Consider the following 27879-nt stretch of genomic DNA (forward strand, 5'->3'; position numbering starts at 1 on the left):
GTGTGTATGTTAGTTGTGAGTGATTTGTTTGTGAGTGTTAATGTGAATAAGCTTTAGTGGAATTTGTTAGACATTTTTTTTTTGCATTTTGGAAGCTCTCACAGTTAACTGAATAGACCACTTTGACTAAGACATGTCTTTATAGACTTAAATGTTTTGTTTGGGGCTTCTCATCTTTTGTTTCCGTAAGGCTATGTCCTTATGTGATGTTATTCCTTGTTTCAACAAACACTCCTCAGGAGTGGTATAGAAGCCGATAAAAAGTGTCCAATGACGATGGTGATATCCAAATGGACTGATTCTCCTGAGGAAGCCGGTACAATACCAGCCAAACGCGTCGAGAGTTCGGACTAGAAGGACTAACCAATCGTCTTTGGTCACTTTTTATCGGCTTCTATACAACCTTTTTTGGATCCATATTGGGCTCATTGGCATAACATTCTGTTTATGCTATGCATCTTGTAAGTGGATCCCTGTTTTTTATGCTTTTAATAATAAAATATACTGCATTATTGTGGCCTTTTTTTTATAGATTATAAAGAATATTAAAGAAACTCTTTTAAAAATATCTGAAGAGCTTGAAATCCATCGCTGTTTGTGAGTGCAATCCATTTCCATTTCCCCATTTCTAAGATTTATTACACTATTGTGGTTGGTTTTGTTTTCTTCCCTATGTACATGCGCCCCTTTTTCTTTAATTACGTCTTATCATTTTTAATCTGAACTATACATCACCATTTTAGCCCTTAGAAATTCAGAGATTTTTCGTTTTGTTGCTATTTGAGGGCCAGAGGGCCATAGTGTGATGATAACTTCCCATGCAAGCAAATAACTATAATGAACATGTACTACATCAAAATATACTTTATTTTTCTTTTCTAAACTACAATTTCTCTGTGATATTCTCCTCTGTAAATTTACAGTAGTACTTACAAATTGATCAGTAGGACTAGAAACCTGATCTCCATCCACCAATGAGCCCTACAGCAAGGCTTTAATTTTCTGTAAATCTGATTTCCACACGTTCTTTGCGCATTATTTCGGGCACTTACTGTCCCATCCATCTGAGCCCTGGTCTTTTTTTGCTCAGGCTTTTGCAGTTAAAAGTCCTCAGCAAATGATTAATTTTCCAAGAAGTGAGATGTGTAAGTAATGCCCCCCCCCTTGTCTTTCAGTCTTGGAACTCCAGCCTATAGCTAAAGAAACATGTCCTCTTGTAGTATGTAACCCTATTTGTATTTGCTATAACTGGCTGTGGACAAATGTCTTTTATTCATACAGCTGCCAGCACAGACCATACCATATGAGGTCAGATCCAATGCTCTGCTTTAATTTGTTGCAGTGGAACATCTATAGTGGCCCAATGGAGAGGTCTAAGCTACCAAAGACCTCCCCCATTATAAGTAAAAATGTATGGAGGTCTGTCAAGGCATTTTTATTCAGTCAATGGTCATGTAGACAACAGGGATGCCCGGTATGAAAAGTTGAAGTAAATGCCATGGATCTATCACAAGGTTTTTCTTGTGCAATAACATTTTAAAAAAAGACAGTGTTGTCAAATATATTACCAATAACATCTGTCTGCAAGTATATAATATACCAGCCTGACAGTTACATATCAGATATTTGTAGACCCCTGTATATATTGATTAAACTTTATTCTATTGTCCTCTTTATTGTGACTCACAGCAGATAGATAAGAACAAAAAGGTTCCCAGACTATCATGGGAGGAAGCTAGTGTATAGTGTATGTACATATGTGCACATAAATATTGATCTGAATGCTTATTAACTGATTGATACTCACCAATATATCCCTCCCTGCAGCTACAATTGTAGCCCGGAACATTGTTGGTACATATGGCATATGGAGAACAGTAAAGTGTTGCATTAATACACTCATCTATATCTAAAAAAAAAAAAAAAGAATACATTGATCCACAAATGACTAGTGATGAGATGGGGCAAAATGATGATCACAAAACACCACCATTGTTCCGATGTAACCAAGAACTAACATTGTGCTTTCAAATATTAATTTTATACCTATTATTGCCTATATATTATATATATATTATATTATATTGCCTATTATCCCCTTAGTTAGTATGCGAGGTAATGCAGGTATTACAATATGTTTCTTAAGAAAATAAGTATGTAGCATGAAACACTACAGACACTTGGGTGGGCATGAGATAGTGGAGGAGAGGACCAGGCTTATTGAGTTATTTGAGCTCAAATTCCAGGTGTCTTTTTTTTATGATTTTAATCTGTTACAGTTTATTTTGACGGATGAAACGCGTTGCTGACCTGTTTATCAATGCTGCTGATTTGATGCTGCACTTTTTTCTGCAAACCCTCATTTAAGGAATTTGCTACTATTAAATTATATACTCCATTTATATATATATATATATATATATATATATATATATATATATATATATATATATATATATATATATATATATATATATATATTTCATGAATAATATCATGAATAATATCCTCAATCTACATCATATACTGCATCACCCAGTGTGTTGAAATGTTTATGTAAAAGGTACAACAGCCAGGAGATACAAGCCAGATGTCTTAATGGTGATGGCCAGCTGTTGACTAAGTATATCAATGAACTTACCATTACACCCGGTGTAAGGGTCTCCTCTAAAGCCGGCATTGCAGTGACATGAGTAATTTCCAGGTAGATTTTTACACTCAGTGTTCAGTCCACAGGGAGAGGTAACATTGGCACATTCATCTATGTCTGATGAGAAGAGAAGTCACATGAAAGACTAGCTTTCTCTATTTATAGTACTCCATCATTATTATTTTTCTCATGCACAGTTCTGCTATTTGGAAGTATTTGCATGCAATTTCTGGGACACCTTTGAAGGGACCAAACCATATTAAAAGACAGGACACAACATAGACTTCAAACCCAAATGATTACTTGGTATCATTATATAAATATATATAAGAACAATACAGACCACTTTCTGGTGACCTGTTAATAGCGCTGTACAAAGAACAAGATGTAATCTGCTAACACTGGAAGAAAGGTGTTTTATGTAAAGCAGTTCTTTACAGTGAGAACAATAAAGATGCGGAATTCACTACCACAAAGGGTATGCTATAACATTCAGTTGAATCCTTTAAATATGGGCTATATTTTTTTCCAAAAACAAATTCTAGCGTAGCTTATAGGCCATGTAGTATAAGCTTGTAATGCCAGTATATCATCCAACTAATATCTGTTACAATGTAAATCAGGGTTCTAATTATAAATGTTTATATAAATATATAAACAGGCTGTACATTGTTACCAAATGGATTATTGTTTTTTATCACCTTTTTCAAGATTTTAATCTGTTACAGTTTATTTAGATGCAATATGCAATATATTTTTGTAACTGTCAAAGTATACTGTTTCTGGGTATGTCTAGCCTAGAGAAAGCCCGCTGTTACGGGTGAAACACGTTGCTGACCTGATTATCAATGCTGCTGATTTGATGCTCTTTTCTGCAAACCCTTGTTTAAGGAATTTGCTACTATTAAATTATATACTGCATATATATATATATATATATATATATATATATATATATATATATATATATACTGATTTGGGCTCTTTCCTTATTTGAAGGCTCTCTTATTACCACACTGGGAAGCTTTCAAGACATCTACTTAGGATCTCTACAGAGACCTACAGAAAGACCATCTATATTTCACGCAAAGGATCAACACTATCCTATGTTTGTGAGTGCAATATATTATCTTGTATAACACTGATATGTTTACTTGGCAATCTACACTATTGTGCTTTCTCTTCTATTGGATACAGATCCTGATATTACAACAGTGGATTTTTGCAAATCAGAGGCCATTCCAAGTTTTTTTTTTTACCAAGTATTTTTTATGTATCCTTTCCTATATACTTCACATGGTGGGGACAACAGAATTCTATTGTATTTTAATAGAAGCACATCTTTACCATTTGTATATTTTTTATACTGTTTCTGGGTACTGATTTGCCTTGAAGGAAGATATGCACACTAATCCACTAGTGGTAAGCATAGGCACAGCCAACTTTTAACATGGCCAAACAATCTTGACTACATTTGGTCATAACGGTTTCTGAAAGCGTAATTGAACTCCCTGGTTGTTTATCTATATTTGGTCTACCCTAATGCAATTGTAAAGCAATATGATATAAGCAATGTATTGTTTTTTATATCAGTCTTTACTTTTTCCCATGTCTTACCTGTGCAGTGAACCCCATTTCCAGTGAACCCAACAGGGCAGGCACCACATCCAGTGTTGTTGTCACAAGCTACTCCAGGGAAGCATCCTTGAAGACAGCGATCTGGAGCAGTCTTGCAGAAAGGTCCAGAGTAATTTCCAGAACAATTACAGCTTGCTACCTGTTTAACATTATTAAAAGATACCCGGCTTACAAATGTGGCATATCATAATTAGAACTCAACTGAATAGTGCAATAATCGGGGTTATGCTATATTAAGAATTTGGCCCAATTTCAAGCATGATGGGCAATGACTAAAGCACTCCTACCCAGTGGGTCATGTTTAAAAAAAATGAAGAATATAGATACTAATGTCAGCATTATGTCCCAATCAACTTTCAAACTCACATAAACAGAAGTGTTGTTGACTCTGGATGTTTGTGCATAGTCACATTCAATGGACAGGCGACAATCACATACGATCAACTGAAGCGCCAAAGAAGAGGAGAGGTTCTGAGAGTCTGTGGCTATAATCCTTAAGGTAAATCCATCTGTGCTGTTTGGGGTCCAGCTTAGTTGGCCATTCGCTGCACCAAGAAAAGGAATAAAGCAGAGCTTTTTAGACCAGAAAGACGCATAACCCACGTGGATGTTTATATGTCTGTCACGGAACAGTAAATTACCAAAGTCTACCAAAGTAAATAAATTAATAGATTATATAAACTATAATAGTTTACTTTAAAGTGTTTACATTCTAGGAATCTTTATGTTCAGCAATGGAGGTTGCGGGGGAGACATAAATGTGCAGCGGAGGGCATGCACTTTCTGCTCCAAGGGGAAGGCAAAGCCAAGTGGCCCCATCAGCAACTTGCCTTTCCCTCAAAGCAACTAATATACACACTGTCACACTGCACAAACTTACGTACATACATACTTATTCTACACACACTAAAACACCAGTGTCACTTACACACTCATGCTAACACAAACGTGCACCCACCGACATATACTCCCACTAACACACATATACGTTCATGTTTTATACTTTACGTACACACTATACTACACGTACACACACATGCTAACACTTACACACAATCATGCTAGCACATAAACATTCACTCCAGCATACATGCATACAAACATACACGCTCACTCCCTTCCCAAATCCCTTTTTGTCTCCCTCCTTTACCTTCCTGGAAACTTTTCTTTAGTTGCTCGCACATTGTGTACGATATGTCACTGCAGGATCCCTCTCTTGTTACTTAACCCTGCTGCTTTCCTGTCTCAGGAATGAGCTGGTCCAAGTCTAATCGGCCCATTTTTTTACAGAATTTTGGAGTGGCTTGGCTGCCCAGCCCGCTTATATAAATGTGTATTTAATTGGCAAACCAATCAGCATGTGTGAAAGTGAAATACTTACCAGAGACGTTGGTGTCTTTATGAGAAATATCAGTACTGAAAGTGACATTAGTTCCATTGGTGGTAAATTCTGTTTGAACTTTTTCTCCCATAAAGGTCTGGAGAGTTCCAATGCCATAAATAAATGGAGTGATCGATTCTGAAAAAATTCAACACTGCTTTAGCTACAGTAATTTCAAGCAACACTGAAAATGAGGTGGTATTTCTTTTTTTTGGAAATGTAAGATTTCCCAAAACTGTGATTTTGTAAATGTTTCTTTTATGCCTATTATAGATGGGTGTGACCTTGAGTTGGCAGCCCAACTGTAGGAAACAAAAAGCTATTCATTTTATACCATAGTGTAATAGAGAACTAACACAAAAATGCTACTAGCATATATATATATATATATATATATATATATATATATATTAATGAAAAGCCGAGTAATAAGTCAAGTTAAAGGTTAACATAACTTTCTTGCAACTCATCATTTTTTAAAAAAAATTCTGTTAAAATTAGTCATATGTAATGTTGTCATCTACTCGCAAGAAGCTGTATATTAGATAATTACTACTATTATATTAGTAGAATAACAACTTGCATGTCTTCACTTGGGACTCAAAAACATTATGGAAAAAAATATTGTTTAAATAAAACATATAAAACAAAATGCACCACTCCATCCATCTTCCTCACAATGTCTGTGGTAGAATAGTGGGTAAAATAAGAAAGAAGCCCACATGTGTATCATGCCATGTCCAGTGGGAACAAAAGTAACCTATGGGAGCTACAGAGCCCACTAATCCCCCCCCCCATTACATTCTGTGCAGATAGGGAAGGGACAGGGAAGAACCATTTCTTTGGGCAAATTAAGGATAACACAATAATATTTGCACTACGCCAAAACAATAAGGGCACTTACTCAAAATGGTCTTGGTGTCCTGGAATGTTTGAGACGTCTGCCTGGTCGATAGACCAATGTTGGTATTGTTGGTACTTAAAGCATCATAGACACACTCTATGTTGTTTTGGCATTGGCCCAACGTCTTGTTATAATTATCAGGGTCCCGATTTCTCAAATCACTTAGAAAGACAGGTGTAAAAGAGTTTGAACTTCTCACTGATGGTACTCCATTGGAAAAGAAACTGTTCTCAACTTTCCCTGTTGAATAGTAAAATATTCCTATTACATTCTCATACACTTTTGTAAAATAAGACACTTACTTAAATACAAGTAGTAAATACAACCCAATTTATATGTTACTGAATATCATTTACTTGTATAAGGATATATATCAGTGTTAAATCCACATTGTTCTTAATACTTTCTATAGGCATTTTACAAAGTGAATCAGCTTAGCCAAAAAATACACTGAATGGAAATTATATGTTATACGTGTGCAAGAATGTTTTTAAAATATAGAAAATTTTAAAAGATATAAAAGTTTTTTGTATAATTTATGTCATTTAAATTGGATACAATATTTTTTCGGTCTCATTAACATGGATTTTTAATGTTCTTTTAACAGAAAAGTAAGATTACTGTGTCGTTTAAATCAGGAATAAAGAATAGTTTTTTCCCTTGGACAGCTTAAGACAGCATTTTAACAAAGCCCAGGAAAGAGGCACAGTGGACATGCTCTAAAGGGATCGGTGTATAAAGTGGATAATCGAGGCAAAAAAGGTGATCATTGTTAACCCCTTCACAACAAAGCCTGTACATGTGCAGGCTCTTAATGCATTGCATTCGTAAAAATTCCAGTACATGCACGGGCTGCTTTAAAATTGCTGCAATTGGCGATCTTGCAGCATCCATGGAAGCCTCACAAGTGAGGCTAGCCAAGGACATTGGGAGGAAAGCGTAATCGGTGTTGCTGAAATGCCTACGAAGAGCAAACACAAGCGTCACATCTAAAAATATGTGTTGCACTTGTAGGTTGCTTTGCTTTCACCCTTCTGTCCAGTTCATCCCAAACCAGCTCAATGGGGTTTAAGTCTGTGCTGGCCATTCCATGATATTCCATGTTATTTTCTTCTAAGGTAGTTCTGACACATGGAAGTATGTTTTGGGTCATTATCTTGCAGTAGGATGAACTCCTGACCAACTTGGCATGGACTAGAAGGTATTGCATGGTACTGCAAAATGATGCAGTAGTGGTATTGGTTCAGGGTGCCACTCACTCACTGTGCAAGTCACCAACTCTGGAGCCAACAAAAAAAGACCATCACGCTCCTTTCTCCATGTTTGACAGTTGGTGTCACACACTGAGGAACCATCCTTATGCCTTGTTTTGACTTGACAGCGTACAAAAACCCTGCATGATGAACTGAAGATTCCAGTCTTCAGTAGTCTACTGGTGGGGCTTCATTGCCCAGGCAAGCCTCTTTTTCTTTTTATGCCATCTTAGCAATAGGTTTCTAACTGCCACTTGACTATTTAAACCTGCTCACTTTGATCCGTGTTAAGCTGCGCTTGAAGCTGTTGTGCTGTCAGCCGCCTGTCATGCAAACTGTTGACCCTCAGAAAATTTTCATCTTATTCTGTTATGGCTTTGGGTCTGCCAGACCAGTTTCCAAGTTGATGGGTTACGATACTGTGCTCACTGACACCTTGGTTTTCTTTGCAATTTCTCTAAAGGAAAGACTAGACTTTTAAGGGTCTGTCTGTCTTCCTTTCTTTATTGCCCCCTTTTCACCACTTTGAGAGCAATATACTACTTTTTGCAGTACATTACTATACACATATTGCTTAAGAGGTGTAGTAACGAAGTCTGTTCCAAGACTGCTTTCATACCGTGGGCTTGTAAGTAATCAACAAAAGTTGGGACACATGAAGACATTGTTAGCATAAACTTTCAGGGCTTAATTTATTTACATTGCTGCAGAACAACTGTATGTTGTTAACCCATTACTTCTTCCCTGACAGTTTACTGCTTACCTGTGTACCAATTCAGGTTATTTACAGAAGTTGATTTCAATAAAAGCTGGAAAAATGGGGTGTTCTTAAACCCAGTAGTGTATAAGTATCTCTTTGGTTATTTACTTATTTTTTCCACTGTTTTGCATACTCTCAACAACTTTTGCAAACTACTATATACGTATATTTGAACACAGGCACACATTTATTATGTTTATCTTACATGCCATCCCGTATTTAAATATTTCTTCTTCTGTGCTTTGGATGGGAATGGTTGTACCATCTGGTTTAAGGAAATCGTCTGTCTGGTTATCGTTCCAGGTACCTAAAGGAAAAAGAAGAGCGGTGAGCAAGTGTACTAGTGATCAATGCACTTAGGATATAAATGTGCATCCGCATTCCTCCTTGTACTGGTTAAATGAAATAACAACTTGTGATTGATAACCTACCCATCAAGCCTTTAGTTTTACTCATGAATTGGGTTGGAAGGCCAGTTATGGCATTCAGCATTCCAAAGCTTACTGACACTGACACAGAGAGAAGGCCTTCAAATGTTGCTGTGACTGAGTCATTCTTCAGTAGGAAGACAGCAGGGTTAGAATCGTTAATGTGTGTGTCCATATCTAGAAATAAAAATTAAAAGGATTTTTAGGTTTCACTTATGTTTAAAGTTATACCAAACAAAGTATTAATTACTGTCAATCTAATCATGTCACCATTTTTACATGTCTTTGACACATTGTCCTTTGACAATGCAACTATATGATACTGCAAGATAAACACGCATACTGTGTTTCCATTATGGAGCAACAGTATAAAATAGCTTCAAAGCTATTCAACTTTTATCGCCTTATCATAGAAGGAACTTATACCCAACACAAGGCCCACATGCATACCTCAAAACTGTCCTTCTTTAGAAGGGACACTAAATCCCCCCTCCCTTGGGGGGTTCAAAATGTTTGGAGGATATGAGTGTGTTTCAGTTAAAAGTTTAAAAAGGAATGAGTTTATAAATCAAATCTAAGGATTATTATTTTTGTATATAACTTACTCAGTAAAAACATATCCATCAGCAGGTCATACAATAAATTACAACTAAAAATAATTTGTGCTGTAAAAACAATTAATTAAATATAGGACAAATGCATGACCTACCATCTGAAAATGTGAATGAAACACTATTGTTGTCTATAAAAGTTGTTATTGTCTCCTTATTTGTGACATACCACTCCACCTGCAAAACAACAAAATAGTACATACAGCATAACCGTACTTACTACATAAAGACCAGTACTTAAGCTTTGAGGGGCACCTCTAGACATTAATGGAAAAGAACAAAAGTAAACCTTACTCTGAAAGCATCCGGAAGTTGCTGAGGCAATAGCAACATATCAAAACACAGTAGGGGCAGAACAATATATAGGCTGTTTTATGCCCACTGAGGGTAAAAAATCTCCATCAGTATATCAATCTAATCCTGCCTATGGGCAGTCCAGACCCAAAATGCAAGGCTAATATCCTGCGCACAAGGGAACCGAGAACCCGTAAGTTATGGCCTTCACTCATCTGTGAGGTGTGGTTGCCATTTAGGCACAATGAGAAAAGATCCTTTACTTTACATTATGAAGAGTCAACCTCAGTGAGCTTTAGCTGCAAGAAGAGCTTGGCTGGCCCTGTATCATGTATAGTCATAGGCTATAGACTCTCAAGTCTCATTATACATTAAATTACACATTATACAAGGCTAGCTCAGACCTTCTTGCTGGACAAACTTACTAATCATGACTTGATAATGAATAGTAGAGTAAAAGAGTTAAAACCACAACACTACTGCAAAGCCTCACTACAACATTCCCTTTAGTGAATACACCCCATAAAATGTTTGCTGAACAGTACCTTTAATATAAGCAAGTTCCATGTTGTTATTATAACACCCAGAACAAATTTCTCACTACTCGTTAAATTAACCCATATAATATCTGGTACTTAACAAGCCACAATTCAAGTAAGTTACATTGAATCTACTCTGTCAAATGCATCTCCTATCCATTTACATTGGACTTACATTAGTCTAGAAAAACACATACTCACTTTAACACTTGCAGTGCTGGAGGTGTACTGCGCAACAAAAGCATCAAAGTTAGTGGCACTTGCATTCCCTGTCTGTACCGTCCGTCCTTGTAGAATGAGGGAGATGCCTGAGTCTGATGCGTTTAGGAGGAGAAACTCTCCAAGCCCATTAAAGGTATAACTGAGCCCATCCAGAGTGGTAATGTGCGGGTCACCGAACATCCAACCTGTGGACAAAAGGGCATCATTATGCTCAATACAACGATGGTGCCTGTCTGAAACATTGTACCCTGCATTACTGATGGACATAATCCTATAGTTAGTGCAGATCAAAGGAGGTTGGCAATGTTTAACCCAACAAAACATCCAAATAATATAGAACCCTCAAAACACATTTGCAAGTCACATTTTCAAGAAGCACCTATAAACAAACAACCCACTGAAAGTATACAATCCCTGTGCAAATGAAGTCCTAGATACTTTAGACACCTCAGTAGTGTCAAATGGGATAAAAAATCAACCCTTTGTCCTACTCGTCATTTACCTTCTATAATTAGGTGTCATTTAATCCAGTGGTCAATATGTGCATTTGCATAGGATCCACCAAAAATGGATCAAGCATATCTGTAATGTACGTGAGAACCTGGTCAACACTTCCTTCTCCAACCACTAATACGTTCCCTAACAAGACTTTTGGGAAGTTCAATCAAGTGTTCTTAGCAGTAGATATATACACAACTTACCAGGGAATAAAGGCCTATAGGTCCTACAATTGATTGCAGGTCTCCTTTCTCTGTACTTTGAACAGAACTGGGGGTTTGCCACTTTATTGCAACAGACATCATAATAATCTATCTCTGTATTTAGAGAGACAATAATATTATTCAATGTTATTCTTTTTGATAATAACGATACAGGTAAAAACCATAACTCCAGAAAGTATATTAAGTGAGGAAAATATTATATATATATATATATATATATATATATATATATATATATATATATTATATCCTATTTATATATACACATTGATAAAACTGCTGGAGTCTGCTAATATAGTTTTATCTTTTTAGGAGGCAGTGGCGTTGCTACAGGGGGCCAATTGCCCCCCTTACGTTATTCCTTGCCCCCCCCTGTTGCCCACCAGCCGAATTTGGAACCACCCGACCTAGGGTGACCAAATGTCCCAGGTCCCGGGCAGCATGAATAGAAACGCTCTTTTTTTTTTTTACGCGAAGGAGACAGAGGGGCGCTTGGCAATCGCTCGGTGCTCCTCAGTCTCCTCCGCGAAGCCTCTATCTCCGTCGCGGTGCCGGCATTTCATGCTGAGCGCCGGAATATGAAGCCTGTCCTGGTGTGTGTGTCTGGGTGTCAGTGTGGCAGAGCATGTCCTGGTGTGTGTGCATGGGTGTTGGTTTGACAGAGCCTGTCCTGGTGTGTGTGTTTGGGTGTCAGTGTGGCAAAGCCTGTCCTGGTGTGTGTGCCTGGGTGTCAGTGTGGCAGAGCCTGTCCTAGTGTGTGTCTGGGTGTCAGTGTGGCAGAGCCTGTCCTAGTGTGTGTGTCTGGGTGTCAGTGTGGCAGAGCCTGTCCTGGTGTGTGTGTGTGTCAGTGTGGCAGAGCCTGTCCTATAGTGTGTGTTCGGGTGTCAGTGTGGCAGAGCCTGTCCTGTGTCTGTTTGGGTGTGGGTGCTGCAGAGCCTGTCCTGGGGTGTGTGTTTGAGTGTCGGTGTGGCAGAGCCTGTCCTGGGGTGTGTGTTTGAGTGTCGGTGTGGCAGAGCCTGTCCTGGGGTGTGTGTTTGGGTGTTGCTGTGGCAGAGCCTGTCCTGGTGTGTGTGTCTGGGTATTGGTGTGGCAGAGCCTGTCCTGGTGTGTGTGTTTGGGTGTCGGTGTGGCAGAGCCTGTCCTGGTGTGTGTGTTTGGGTGTCGGTGTGGCAGAGCCGGTCCTGGTGTGTGTGTTTGGGTGTCGGAGTGGCAGAGCCACTCCTGGGGTGTGTGTTTGGATGTCGGTGTGGCAGAGCCTGGCCTGGTGTGTGTGTTTGGGTGTCGGTGTGGCAGAGCCTGTTCTGTTTGTGTGTCTGGGTGTCAGTGTGGAAAAGCCTGTCCTGGCCTATTTCCTGGCACTTAATTTACAGTAGGAACTATTTCATTTTTACGTATCCAGAGATAAAACGCCCTCCTGAAGTTGTAGCAACTTCAGGGGACAAAACATTTGAGGCCCTGAAATCATATAGTGGAAAAGAAAAGGTATTGTGTCATTTACTCTATAATATTTATTTGAAGGATTAGTCACACTAAATTGTGGCTTCAAGTATTATGTATATATATATGTATATATGCTGTTTCAGTAATATGTTTTAATGGTGGAAATTAATGCCCCCCACAGTTTTGACTGTGGTATCTTATGTGTTTCTAGAGTCGCCACTGTAAGGAGGTTAATGTAGGAATGTAGGAAATTAATGCCCCCCACAGTTTTGACTGTGGTATCTTATGTGTTTCTAGAGTCACCACTGTTAGGAGGTTAATGTAGGAAAGTGAGGTGGTAGAGATTAATATAGCAAAATCATTTAAAAATGCATGGAACAGGCAAAGGTCTATCCTGAATCTAAGACAAGACCAAGGGCTGAACAAGTGAGTCTTTGCATAAGGAAAAACAGGCAGACTAGATGGGTGGAGTGGTTCTTATCTGCCATCAAATGCTGTTCCTGTTAATGCGAACGTCCACCACAATACTACCCAGGAGCACATAGTACTAAGTGAATGTAGTTTTGATCATTTTGTGAATAAAACTGTTACTGTTATAAGAAGTTACTAGACATCAGGTTTAGAAATGATAGAAGAAACTTTAATATTTTAAAGATTCTTGATCTAGGGAGAAATCTGATTGCCTTTCGGAGTCAAGAAGGGATTTTCCCCCTGTGGCAAAATGTGATAAATTATAGGTAGAAGGGTTGAGCTTGATGGACTTAGGTCTTTTTTCAGCCTAAATTGCTATGTTACTGTATGTATATGTATTTGTATAAAAGTCCAAACACACTCTAAGGCAAGTAAGTACGACAATTACTTACCACTGCTTGGTGAGCTCCAATGTTTCTCCTGAAAACCTTCTAGAAACTGATTCCCCTTGTAGTACACGCACCTCACACCAGCATTAGACCGATTTGGGAATGTGTTGCGAAGTAGTTTGGTACTGCCAGACCCTCCTGTAAATAGTGATACTATGTCAAAATAACAGTATAGGGAACACAAACTCAGCTAGTACTTTTAAAATTTACAAAACCTGACACATATATCTAGCAGAACTCTTAGTTACAGAAAGTCTGTGTGCTATTGCTCAATAGAACATTTTCTAATGTCCGAATCCATGAAGTTCAGATAGAATATGTCAGGAGAGGCTTCCCACCTGTTTTAGTTTTTTTGTAGCGGAAATCTAAGAGCCCCTGCTGATATAAACAGGGACAGGATGGTAAGTTTGTATTCCATGTCGTCGGTACGTCCTGGGATTTGTACCACTTCAGACAATTCATTTGGTTGTTTTCCAGAGAAAGATTGTTCAGTGAATACATAAAGAGACCTCGTAAATCTACAAAAACAAGCATAAGAAAATGAGAGATAACATACTGGAAAATAACATATGACAAGCACAATGGACATCAACTGTAAACAGAGATTAGAGCATTTAACCATGATATGCGGCTATTACATCTAGCCAGTCATAATAAGGCCATTCTGTTTTAATTGCTTTAATTGTATTATTTCTCAATGATTTTGGGTCAGTAAAGAAGCCATCAGGTCCTGGGTAGCTACCTCTCCTGCACTGTGAGAGAGATGCCCTTGGTGATTTATACTATGAGAATACGTTTTGACATTTATTTATCTAAAAAGAATTACAGACAACTGTACCAAGAAGTCAAGTGGTCAGTAAAGGATAACTCAAGAGACCAGATTTTACTTTAGTTGCATAACCTTGCATGCTAACACTAGATTCTGCATGAGCATGTGAGTGCCTGCGACGTTAAATGACTACAAAAATAAGTAAAAACACCTTACAATTGGCATCTGTCTTCCTCATCATGTGCAAGATAGGGTGGGGGTAATCAAACTACCTGGAGAATATATAGCCCTATATACCACTCCTGTCAATAGGGATGGAGGGCTTATATATATATATATATATATATATATATAAGGCAAGGACTCCCAACCATGGACCCCATGGTTCCCCCTCAACCCACACTTCCTGTCCAATTGGGCTGAGAGGATTAAAACTACCGTAACATTCCCTTTGGCAATGTGCGATTACTTAAAAGAAGGGCTAGGGCTTCATTGGTCTATACTGACTGGCTCTTTTTATTATTAAAGGTGGCTTGTGCTTATTAACTTTTATTTAACCACTCTATCCCACAGGACCATCCCACCCAACAAGTAACTGGGTGAGGCTTACAGGCAAGGCTGTGTCAAGGGTGGCAAACATTAACTCCCTTGGCTAACAGGGTGTGACGGGGACCTCTATTTCCTTTGTCTTATTATTTTGCAGGCAATTCACAGACTTCTGAATTTGCATGTTACCTGCTTTCTTTACACTTGCATAAACTATCATCTCCTGCACGTGATCATACATAGGTAGGGGATTTTTTTATTTTGTGCCCACTTTATGGAATACACCTGTCTGTGTAACCATGTCGCATTAAGTAATGATATATCCAGTATTAAGGACAGACAAATGAAAAATCTCCATTTTGAGCCAATATATAGAACTCTGCAGTACTTTTGGCTTTGGTAAGTAAAATGAAAAAAACTCATGCGTCTCATATCTATTTTTCAACTTGTATGTTTGTATGCCCATCTCTTATATCTCTTCTTCTGTTAATAAGCTTTTCACGTCTTACAGTTTCATACCTGAACCGGTGCCCACGTAAGCTGAGGGGCGATATTTCTCTGCAGCAGGTTTTTTCATTATATCATCATTTTTGAAAAATCCATCCCTGTACCCACTAAAAAAATAAAGGTTAGCTTTGACAAAAGCATTATCAAAAACCTTGGTTTTATCTCATTTTGTTTACAATAATCTTCCTTCATCTGTGCTGGATAATACCATTGTTGCTAGTCATGTAATACTTTGGGTGACTTTCCATGCTTAAATACCACGCTGAGCTGATTTCTTATAGCTTTAAAGTCAGTTCCCCCATATACTTTTATTGCACAGAGATGGTTGAGCTGTACATATGGCTATTAACACATTGAATGGGTATTATTAACACACTAATAGAAAAATAGTTAAGCTACAGATATTTTAAATTCCCTATTGAAAATGGTTTCTTATTTTCAAATGTATTTTCCAAATTTCTAAAGAAAATGTGAAATTTTGATACATGTACTTAATGTGCTGATTAAGACAATATACAGCATATAACCTATTGTAGACAAGAGTCTGAGAATAGGACAATCACTAATGAGGGGCAGAGATCAAGCACAGTCTGCAATTTAAGAAACGTAATTTGGAATTTACAATTCTATCCACATGGTATATAAATATGGTGATGTACGCTTTTGAAGTGTGAGGGTGAATGAATCCAGTAAAGGTAGTTGGGCGGATATACTATATCATGTGATATCACGCTACCACTGTGTATTAAAAATGGATAAACCATGGTTGCTCCTTATAAATACAACTGTCAGGATACATTATAAGTGACAGCAGAAAGAAATGAGGTGAGAAAAAAAATATTATTATCTCATACAAATACAATCTTACCTGCTATAGCCAATGACAAGGTTAGAAATGCGACTGGATACATCCCAGTTCATTCCACCATCTTTATAGAGCATCAGGACATATGAAACATAACCATCGGTGGTCAGAATAGCCTGGTATGTGTTGGTCTAAATATAAAATTTGTAATGTTAATTTTGCAATCATATAAACTAGTTTAATCCTTTCTTGAGCGTTTCTGGAAGATAGATCTGATCTGCTTACCCTGTTATTATTGTTCTTAGCTGGATAGGAAGGAGCATTTTCCCAAGTTATTTTCAAGGTCCACTCAGCAGTGTAATTGCTTTTAAAATACTTCCAGATTTTTGATTCCACATCCAGGACCACAGAAGCATTACGAGCACTGCTGTCATATACCTGTGAGTTACACATTAGATTTGACTTAGACATGTTTATAACAGCTGGTTAGGGCTAAAAGGAAGGGATACCTTTTTGGGCAGATTATTATGTATCTGAAAATATAATTATTATTACTACATTGTTCTCTATAGAGCACATAACTAGTAAAATAGAGAGCGTTAACATTAACTATTACACTAGTATACAAATACTGATGGGAAATAAGGCTGGTGGGAAATAAGGGAAAGGGTAGCAAGAGTCATGTGATCATCAGTAGCTCTAAAAATGATAACTATACAAAATAAATATTAGAAAAAGCTGTATGTCAGTGTTAGGCAGCCAATTCTACTCTCTGGGTCCCATTAAGCTCCATTCCTTGAAGGGTTAGAAATAGGTGGTGATGGCAAACTGCATACATATAATACCTAGCAATAGCTGCTCCTGCAGAATGGAGTAGGCAGAATCTATAGCCTAGGTGCAGGAATTGGGCATGTGCTTCTACCTTCTAACTTCTCTGATTAAGGCACTTTAAGCTACTTAGATCAATGGTTCACCTACAGACCAAAAATAACTACTTGCTGTATTTTCTATGAATTGTATATACGAACATATCTTAAATAGTATGTTTTCTATGTTCTTAACTATTTATTAGAAATGAATGTGCCTGTCTCTGTCTTGACTGGCCTCTCTTTTTCTATATCATTGTGACTTGCTTTCAAATTTGTACACCCAAAGTATGTCACAAAAATGCCACTAAGTTAAAATAAAAAATGCAGCAAATTCAATATATAAACCTTTGATTATGTACTTTCTTTTGTTGCAATGCATTATAGCAAATCATGAGACACAACAGATATACCAACCCGATAGTACGTTGTTCCAACATTACTGGAGAAATCAGCATCATCCCAAAAGACAGCGATCATGGCCACATTAAAATCATTAGTGAATCCACTGGCTGGTGGGTTGGTGTATGAGAAGACATTGTTTTTAGATACAGGGAAGATAATCTGCCCATTGTCTGTGTACTATAAAAAAAGATACGTAAAAATTATTTTTTGCACCAAGATGCACACAATAAATACACTATGATTACCCAAACATATACTCACATAAATATAAGTCCTTAGTTTGTTGCCAAATGGAAATCCCATTTCTGGCTGGAACAGCGGGGATGTAAAGTCCCATTCTGATTGAACAAACTGAATATCTCCATCTTTCGTTCCATACGGATAAAGGTTGACAGCTAGAAACACACAGAGAATTCATTTAGATAATTACTGCAAATTTTAGTTTCATAAGCAGATCACATGGAAATAGATCTAGTAAAGATATTATTTTTAATATAGCTTTTTTAAAAAAAATGAATGAACTGTCATATGCAAGTTGAAGAGAAGTAACTTAAGAAAAATGTGCCCCACATTGTGTGTGAGCCCCTGTTTACTCTTTTGATATATTCTTCACCAAAACCCTAATTCAAGTCCAAATTAATATTAGGGCTGTACAGCAGACTTTCCTCCATTCAGTTCTGTGCAGCTGTCAGCCGAATGCCGCCTCTACTCCCTAGAAAGGATGCTGAGGCGCATTGGATCAAGCGAAACCATCACAATTTATTGCACTACCTGTACTGGGCAGAAATGCGCACAGACTTTTCAAGAAACAATGCCTCTTGTGATGGATCACCAGCACAAAAAAGTTTTAAAAGAGGCATTGTGCCTCAAAACATCTGTGTGCATTTCTGCCCAGTATGAGCAATGATTTGTGATGATTTCAATTGATCCAGTGCTCCTCAGTGTCCTTTTTATTTCTTTAATGCCTTAATTTATATATTGTGTCATTATTTCACCAGTTCATCGAACATGGCTACTGCATTTATTGAAAGATACTTCCGTCTGTTTACTTAAAATTATGCTACAGGTTTTTATACATAAGTTCTATGTATTACGTACCTCCATTACTGGGTGTTGTAGTACTAGCAGTGGTAGTGGTAGATGTAGTAATACTAGTAGTTGAAGTGGTAGTAGTTGTAGGCGTAGTTGTGTTTGTGGTTGTTGCTGATGTAGAGGATTTGATAGTTGTTGCAACCGATGTACCATTTGTTGAAGCTGGTGGGATAGCTGTTGTCGCTGATGTACCATTTGTTGATGCTGATTGGTTACTGTGTGTCACTAAAGATTGATTTGTTGATGCTGATTGGAAAAGTTGTGTCAATGTTGTTGATGATGAATGGGCAGCAGGTGACACTGATGTGTTTGTGGTTAATGTGCCAGTAGTTGTTGTTGTTGATGGGATAACTGGTTTTGATGAAGTTCCAGTGGTTGATACTGATGGGATAGACTGTGTCACTGATGATCCATTTGTTGATGCTGATTGGTTACTGTGTGTCACTAAAGATTGATTTGTTGATGCTGATTGGAAAGCTTCTGTCAATGTTGTTGATGATGAATGGGCAGCAGGTGACACTGATGTGTTTGTGGTTAATGTGCCAGTAGTTGTTGTTGATGGGATAACTGGTTTTGATGATGTTCCAGTGGTTGATACTGATGGGATAGACTGTGTCACTGATGATCCATTTGTTGATGCTGATTGGTTACTGTGTGTCACTAAAGATTGATTTGTTGATGCTGATTGGAAAGGTTGTGTCAATGTTGTTGATGATGAATGGGCAGCAGGTGACACTGATGTGTTTGTGGTTAATGTGCCAGTAGTTGTTGTTGATGGGATAACTGGTTTTGATGATGTTCCAGTGGTTGATACTGATGGGATAGACTGTGTCACTGATGATCCATTTGTTGATGCTGATTGAAAAGCCTGTGTTACTGATGTACTATTTGTTGATGTTGATAGGTCAGTTTGTGTCACTGATGTACTATTTGTTGATGTTGATAGGTCAGTTTGTGTCACTGATGTACCATTTGTTGATTGGATAACTGGTGCCACTGATGTTCCATTTGTTGATGCTGGAGTAGCTGTTGTAGAAATATTTGTTTCTGAAAAAACAAATATTCACATAGCATTAAGTAAGGTTTTAACAGTAATGTTTAAATACTATATCTGTGTTTTGCTTTTTTCTTGTAAATCATTTTTTCTTGTAAATCATATTTAATTAATCTTTATACTTTAAAGGAAGTACAGAAAGAAAAACAAATAAGATAGAGGAACATCACCACAGGTTTAGTATTTTGCAGCGACTCAAGTTCATATCGCTGATTGGTGCTACTGCTCCACATATTGAAGACCACACAATCCATCCTTTATAAGCTTAGAGGTTCGTCTAATAGACAATAAAATGTCCCTGCTTACTATTGTCTGCTATGGGGCAATGGGTGAGTGGCTGTAAGAGTGACAGTCATAAGAATGTTGATGGGATAAAATGGTGGGTATACATACTAAAGTTGTATTTTGGGGACGTTTTGTTGGTATTTGCCTTTTTTGCACATTAATGTGCCCTGATCCCCTCTCCCAATGGCCTCCTACAGCCATAACGCCTCCCTGTTTTAAACTTTAGACTTTCTCTCTCTTAATGAACTCTCTCTTTCTCCTCTTGTTGCTTTCCTGCATCATAACAAACAGCCTGCTTACTACCAACAAAAGCCAGGCACTAACACACCCTCCTGCACCACACCCCCCCGTTCATTTTAACTGCCTCATTTCATTTGTACAGTGCTTAGTAATTTGCTGAAGCTTAATAAATAAAAGGTAATAATAATTGAATCCCTTTTGTGAGTTTATACAACCCATTTACTGCAGGGCTCTGCTGGTCAGTAACATGCTTAATGTAAGACTCCTGGAAAAAATAGCCATGGAGGTGACCCTACATACATCGCCCTACGTAATATTACTTTTGAACTCCTCAGACGTTGTACACTGTATCCCGGTGGGCCATGTGGTCTCATTCTTGTGCTAACCCTTCAAACATAAGTATCTCCTCAACTTTTGGCGCACAGTATTTAAATGTTGGTTAAATTTAGGCTTTAACCAGTAGTGATGCAGTAACCTTCTACACAGGCATTACATTTTGCTGACTGGCAAAATAATAGCAGGATGAACTTGTAGGAAATGTTTACACTTACAGTTCCTAGCAATATCATACACAGCACAGTGCACAATATTCTAACGCTTCAATACACATGTTTAAGCAATTATTTAGTGTATACCCTATAGTTATGCATTATCCACAATTCAAGTCATTTCATATTTCACAAATGTTATGAAAGCTCATAAACTATTTTCATGGATAATATCCTCAATCTACAGCATATACTGCATCACCCAGTGTGTTGAAAAAGTGTGTTTATGTAAAAGGTACAACAGCAAGAAAGAGATACAAGCCAGATGTCCTAATGGTGACGGCCAGCTGTTGACTAAGTATATCAATGAACTTACCATTACACCCGGTGTAAGGGTTTCCTCCAAAGCCGGCATTGCAGTGGCATGAGTAATTTCCAGGTAGATTTTTACACTCAGTGTTCCGTCCACAGGGAGAGGTAACATTGGCACATTCATCTATGTCTGATGAGAGGAGAAGTCACATTAAAGACTAGCTTTCTCTATTTATAGTACTCCATCATTATTATTTTTCTCATGCACAGTTCTGCTATTTGGAAGAATTTGCAAGCAATTTCTGAGAGACTTTTGAAGGGACCAAACCATATTAAAAGACAGGACACAACATAGACTTCAAACCCAAATGATTACTTAGTATCATTATATAAATATATATAAGAACTTTCTGGTGACCTGTTAATAGCGCTGTACAAAGAACAAGGTGTAATCTGCTAACACTGGAAGAAATGTGTTTTATGTAAAGCAGTTCTTTACAGTGAGAAAAACAAAGATGTGGAGTTCACCACCACAAAGGGTATGCTATAAAATTCAGTTGAATCCTTTAAATATGGGCTATATTTTTTTCCAAAAAAAAATTCTAGCGTAGCTTATAGGCCATGTAGTATAAGCTTGTAATGCCAGTATATCATCCAACTAATAACTGTTACAATGTAAATCATGGTTCTAATTATAAATGTTTATATAAATATAAATATATAACAGGCTGTACATTGTTATCAAATGGATTATTGTTTTTTATCACTATTTTCATGATTTTAATCTGTTACAGTTTACTTACATATGGAATATATTTTTGTAACTGTCAAGGGCAGAGGTAACTGTTTCTGGGTATGTCTAGCCTAGAGAAAGCCTGCTGCGATGGGTGAAACACGTTGCTGACCTGTTTAACAATGCTGCTGATTTGATGCTGTACCTTTTTCTGTAAACCCTTATTTAAAGAATTTGCTACTATTAAATTCTATACTGTATATATATATACATATATATATATATATATATATATATATATATATACTGATTTGGACTCTTTCCTTATTTGAAGGCTCTCTTATTACCACACTGGGAAGCTTTCAAGACATCTACTTAGGATCTCTACAGAGACCTACAGAAAGACCATCTATATTTCACGCAAGGCTCAACACTATCCTATGTTTGTGAGTGCAATATATTATCTTGTATAACACTTATATGTTTACTTGACAATCTACACTATTGTGCTTTCTCTTCTATTGCATACAGATCCTGATATTACAACAGTGGATTTTTGCAAATCAGGGGACATTCCAAGTTCTTTAAAATGTTGTACCTTTTTATGTATTTTTTATGTATCCTTTCCTATATACGTCACATGGTGGAGACACCACAATTGTTTTGTAGTTTAAGAGAAGCACATCTTTACCATTTGTATGGTTTTTATACTGTTTCTGGGTACTGGTTTGCCTTGAAGAAAGATATGCACACTAATCCACTAGCAGTGAGCGTAGACACAGCCAACTTTTAACTCGACCAAACAATTTTGACTACATAGGTCGCCCTACTTAATATTACTTTTGAACTCCTCAGACGTTGTATACTGTATCCAGGTGGGCCATGCGGTCCCATTCTTGTCTGTTTTTGCTGTGGTAAAAAGTGCTAACCCTTCAAACATAAGTATCTCCTCCACTTTTGGCACACAGTCTTTAAATGTTGGTTAAATTTAGGCTTTAACCAGTAGTGATGCGGTAACCTCCTACACAGGCATTACATTTTGCTGACTGGCAAAATAATAGCAGGATGAACTTGTAGGAAATGTTTACACTTACAGTTCCTAGCAATATCATACACAGCACAGTGCACAATATTCTAACGCTTCAATACACATGTTTAAGCAATTCTTTAGTGTATACCCTATAGTTATGTATTTTCCACAATTCAAGTCAATTCATATTTCACAAATATTATGAAAGCTCATAAACGATTTTCATGAATAATAGCCTCAATCTACAGCATATACTGCATCACCCAGTGTGTTGAAAAGGTATGTTTATGTAAAAGGTACAACAGCAAGGAGATACAAGCCAGATGTCCTAATGGTGATGGCCAGCTCTTGACTAAGTATATCAATGAACTTACCATAACACCCGGTGTAAGGGTCTCCTCCAAAGCCGGCATTGCAGTGGCATGAGTAATTTCCAGGTAGATTTTTACACTCAGTGTTCCGTCCACAGGGAGAGGTAACATTGGCACATTCATCTATGTCTGATGAGAAGAGAAGTCACATGAAAGACTAGCTTTCTCTATTTATAGTACTCCATCATTATTATTTTTCTCATGCACAGTTCTGCTATTTGGAAGTATTTGCAAGCAATTTCAACTTTTGAAGGGACCAAACCATATTAAAAGCCAGGACGATCTAGCAAAAGATCGCAAAACTTGCTTCTTCTAGAAGATATGGGCAGCAGAAACGTAATTCATTATAATAGGTGTCTTTTTCATGATTTTAATCTGTTACAGTTTATTTAGATATGGCATATTTCCTTTATTTAACTGGCAAGGGCAGAGGTATACTGTTTCTGGGTATGTTTAGCCTAAAGGAAGCCTGCTGCGACGGGGGTAATGTGTTGCTGACCTGTTGATTTGATGCTGCACTTTTTTTCTGCAAACCCTCATGTAAGGAATTTGCTACTATTAACTTATATACTGCTTGCATATTTGCTGATTTGGGCTCTTTCTTTATTTGAAGGCTCAAGACATCTACTTAGGATCCCTACAGAGACCTACAGAAAGACCATTTATATTGCACGCAAGGCTGAACACTATCCTATGTTTGTGAGTGCAATATATTATCTTGTATAACACTTATATGTTTACTTGACAATCTACACTATTGTGTTTTCTCTTCTATTGCATACAGATCCTGATATTACAACAATGGATTTTTGCAAATCAGAGGACATTCCAAGTTTTTTTTAAAACTTGTTTTTAAAAAGTATTTTTTATGTATCCTTTCCTATATACGTCACATGGTGGGGACAACATAATTCTATTGTATTTTAAGAGAAGCACATCTTTACCATTTGTATATTTTTTATACTGTTTCTGGGTACTGATTTGCCTTGAAGGAAGATATGCACACTAATCCACTAGTGGTAAGCATAGGCACAGCCAACTTTTAACATGGCCAAACAATCTTGACTACATTTGGTCAAGATTGAAACCGTAATTGAACTCCCTGGTTGTTTATCTATATTTGGTCTACCCTAATGCAATTGTAAAGCAAAATGATATAAGCAATGGATTCTTTTTTATATCAGTCTTTACTTTTTCCCATGTCTTACCTGTGCAGTGAAGCCCACTTCCAGTGAACCCAACAGGGCAGGCACCACATCCAGTTTTGTTGTCACACGCTACTCCAGGGAAGCATCCTTGAAGACAGCGATCTGGAGCAGTCTTGCAGAAAGGTCCAGAGTAATTTCCAGAACAATTACAGCTTGCTACCTGTTTAACATTATTAAAAGATACCCGGCTTACAAATGTGGCATATCATAATTAGAACTCAACTGAATAGTTAAAGTGCAATAACCGGGGTTATGCTATATTAAGAATTTGGCCCAATTTCAAGCATGATGGGCAATGACTAAAGCACTCCTACCCAGTGGGTCATGTTTAAAAAAAATGAAGAATATAGATACTAATGTCAGCATTATGTCCCAATCAACTTTCAAACTCACATAAACAGAAGTGTTGTTGACTCTGGATCTTTGTGCATAGTCACATTCAATGGACAGGCGACAATCACATACGATCAACTGAAGCTCCAAAGAAGAGGAGAGGTTCTGAGAATCTGTGGCTATAATCCTTAATGTAAATCCATCTGTGCTGTTTGGGGTCCAGCTTAGTTGGCCATTCGCTGCACCAAGAAAAGGAATAAAGCAGAGCTTTTTAGATCAGAAAGACACATAACCCACGTGGATGTTTATATGCCTGTCACAGAAAAGTAAATAACCAAAGTCTACCAAAGTAAATAAATTGATTATATAAACTATAATAGTTTACTTTACAGTGTTTTTATTTTTAAGTAAATTCTAGGAATTTTTATGTTCAGCAATGCAGGTTGCAGCGGAGACCATGCACGTTCTGCTCCAAGGGGCAGGCAAAGCCAAGTAGCCCCATCAGCAACTTCCTTTCCCTCAAAGCAACTAATTTACACACTGTCACACTGCACAAACTTACATACACACACTCATGCTAACACAAACTTACACCCACTGACATATACTCCCACTAACACACATACACGCTCATGCTTTATACTTACACGTACACACTCGTGCTAACACTTACACACACTCATGATAGCACATACACATTCACTCCAACATACATGCATACAAACATACACGCTCACTCCCTTCCTAAATCCCTTATTGTCTCCCTCCTTTACCTTCCTGGAAACTTCTCTCTAGTTGCTCGCACATTGTGTACGATATGTCACTGCAGGATCCCTCTCGTGTTACTTGACCCTGCTGCTTTCCTGTCTCCGCAAATGAGCTGGTCCAAGTCTAATCGGCCCATTTTTAAAAGAATTTTGGAGTGGCTTGGCTGCCCAGTCCGCACATATAAATGTGTATTTAATTGACAAACCAATCAGCATGTGTGAAAGTGAAATACTTACCAGAGACGTTGATGTCTTTATGAGAAATATCAGTACTGAAAGTGACATTAGTTCCATTGGTGGTGAATTCTGTTTGAACTTTTTCTCTCATAAAGGTCTGGAGAGTTCCAATGCCATAAATAAATGGAGGGATCAAATCTGAAAAAAAAGTTATATGAAATAAAAGCTGGCAATTCAACACTGCTTTATCTCCAGTAATTTCAACCAACACTGAAAATGAGGTGGTATTTCCTTTTTTGGAAATGTAAGATTTCCCAAAACTGTGATTTTGTAAATGTTTCTTTTATGCCTATTATAGATGGGTAAGTCACCAGAATCAGGAATCTGCACTCACTCCCCACAGGAACTCAGGTGCTTAGCTGTGCCAGGAAGGGCCAGCTCCCCAGTAAATCAAAATAGAAAAAGGCTCCAGGCACTCAAGGGTTCCACTCAGGCAGGTTTATTGAAGGAGAGGGACAACAACGTTTCAACCTCACAATGACTACTTGATAAAGACCTCATTGAGTGCCTGGAGCCTTTTTCTATTATAGATGGGTGTGACCTTGAGTTGGCAACCCATAAAATTAGACAATGTGTAGGTTTTTAGCATGGAGAATTTTTAGCATGATTAATTATAACTAACCAAACTGTAGGAAACAAAAATCTATTCATTTTATACCATAGTATAATAGAGAACTAACACAAAAAAGCTACTAGCACATATATATATATATATATATATTAATGAAAAGCCCAGTAATAAGTCAAGTTAAAGGTTAACATATCTCTCCTGCAACTCATCGTCATAAATTTCTGTTAAAATAAAGTCATTAGTCATATCTAATGTTGCATGCACTCTCATCTACTCACAAGAAACTGTATATTAGATAATTACTACTATTGTATTAGTAGAATAACAACTTGCATGTCTTCACTTGAGACTCAAAACTTTATGGAAAAAACAGTCTTTAAATAAAACTATATACCGATAAATTAAAAAAACAAGAAAACAAAATGTGTTTGGTAGAATAGTGGGTAAGATAAGAAAGAAGCCCGCATGTGTCTCATCCAACCACACACCCCATGTCCAGTGGGAACAAAAGGAACCTATGGGAGCCACAGAGCCCACTCATCGTTCACCCCCCCCCCCCCCCCCGTTGCATTCTGTGCAGATAGGGAAGGGACAGGGAAGAACCATTTCTTTGGGCAAATTAAGGAGCCTGGACTCTATAAAAAGGCAACCAGAAGTCATCTTGGGAGCCATATAAATCCCATAGCTGATGTTTTTTCAGACTGCAGTCTAATATTGTTTAATATGAATCAAAATTCAGTTGGCTTCTGCAGACTCACATATATTGATGAGTTGCATTCATCTGCATTTATTTATGTGTGACATCTGTGTGGAAGAGTAACTGTCATTGTCCAAGACAATTTACTGCATTGTAGGTGTAATACAACACCATTGTTTCATGACAATATTTTCACTACGCCAAAACAATAAGGGCACTTACTCGAAATGGTCTTGGTTTCCTGGAATATTTGAGACGTCTGCCTGGTCGATAGACCAATGTTGGTATTGTTGGTACTTAAAGCATCATAGACACACTCTATGTTGTTTTGGCACAGACCCAACGTCTTGTTATAATTATCAGGGTCCCGATTTCTCAAATCACTTAGAAAGACAGGTGTAAAAGAGTTTGAACTTCTCACTGATGGTACTCCATTAGAAAAGAAACTGTTCTCAACTTTCCCTGTTGAATAGTAAAATATTTCTATTACATTCTCATACACTTTTGTAAAATAAGACACTTACTTAAATACAAGTAGTAAATACAACCCAATTTATATATTACTGAATATCATTTACTTGTATAAGGATATATATCAGTGTTAAATCCACATTGTTCTTAATACTTTCTATAGGCATTTTACAAAGTGAATCAGCTTAGCCAAAAAATACACTGAATGGAAATTATGTTATATGTGTGCAAGAATGTTTTTCAAATATAGAAAATCTTAAAAGATATAAAAGTTTTTTGTATAATTTATGTCATTTAAATTGGATACAATATTTTTTCGGTCTCTTTAACATGGATTTGTAATGTCCTTTTAACAGATAAGTAAGATTACTGTGTCGTTTAAATCAGGAA

The 27879-nt window shown here is 37.4% G+C and overlaps 1 protein-coding gene across 1 annotated transcript in view; it reads right to left on the minus strand.

Annotated features, from left to right (window-relative positions):
- Positions 1-27879, minus strand: part of LOC128484763 (uncharacterized) — a 78170-nt gene that overhangs the window by 7933 nt on the left and 42358 nt on the right. The window contains exons 48-70 of the mRNA XM_053461299.1: positions 27241-27480; positions 25751-25888; positions 24807-24985; positions 24414-24573; positions 23209-23334; positions 18699-19739; positions 17862-17995; positions 17613-17777; positions 16615-16767; positions 16393-16520; positions 15537-15631; positions 14041-14220; positions 13706-13840; positions 11382-11495; positions 10660-10865; positions 9724-9802; positions 9018-9191; positions 8792-8893; positions 6574-6813; positions 5670-5807; positions 4655-4833; positions 4268-4427; positions 2642-2767 (exon numbers count right to left, since the gene is read on the minus strand). Of these exons, the coding sequence (XP_053317274.1) occupies positions 2642-2767; positions 4268-4427; positions 4655-4833; positions 5670-5807; positions 6574-6813; positions 8792-8893; positions 9018-9191; positions 9724-9802; positions 10660-10865; positions 11382-11495; positions 13706-13840; positions 14041-14220; positions 15537-15631; positions 16393-16520; positions 16615-16767; positions 17613-17777; positions 17862-17995; positions 18699-19739; positions 23209-23334; positions 24414-24573; positions 24807-24985; positions 25751-25888; positions 27241-27480 (4392 nt within the window). The remainder of the gene's footprint in view (positions 1-2641; positions 2768-4267; positions 4428-4654; positions 4834-5669; positions 5808-6573; positions 6814-8791; positions 8894-9017; positions 9192-9723; positions 9803-10659; positions 10866-11381; positions 11496-13705; positions 13841-14040; positions 14221-15536; positions 15632-16392; positions 16521-16614; positions 16768-17612; positions 17778-17861; positions 17996-18698; positions 19740-23208; positions 23335-24413; positions 24574-24806; positions 24986-25750; positions 25889-27240; positions 27481-27879) is intronic.

Source organism: Spea bombifrons, chromosome 3 (genome assembly GCF_027358695.1).
Source record: "Spea bombifrons isolate aSpeBom1 chromosome 3, aSpeBom1.2.pri, whole genome shotgun sequence".
Lineage (NCBI taxonomy): Eukaryota > Metazoa > Chordata > Amphibia > Anura > Pelobatidae > Spea > Spea bombifrons.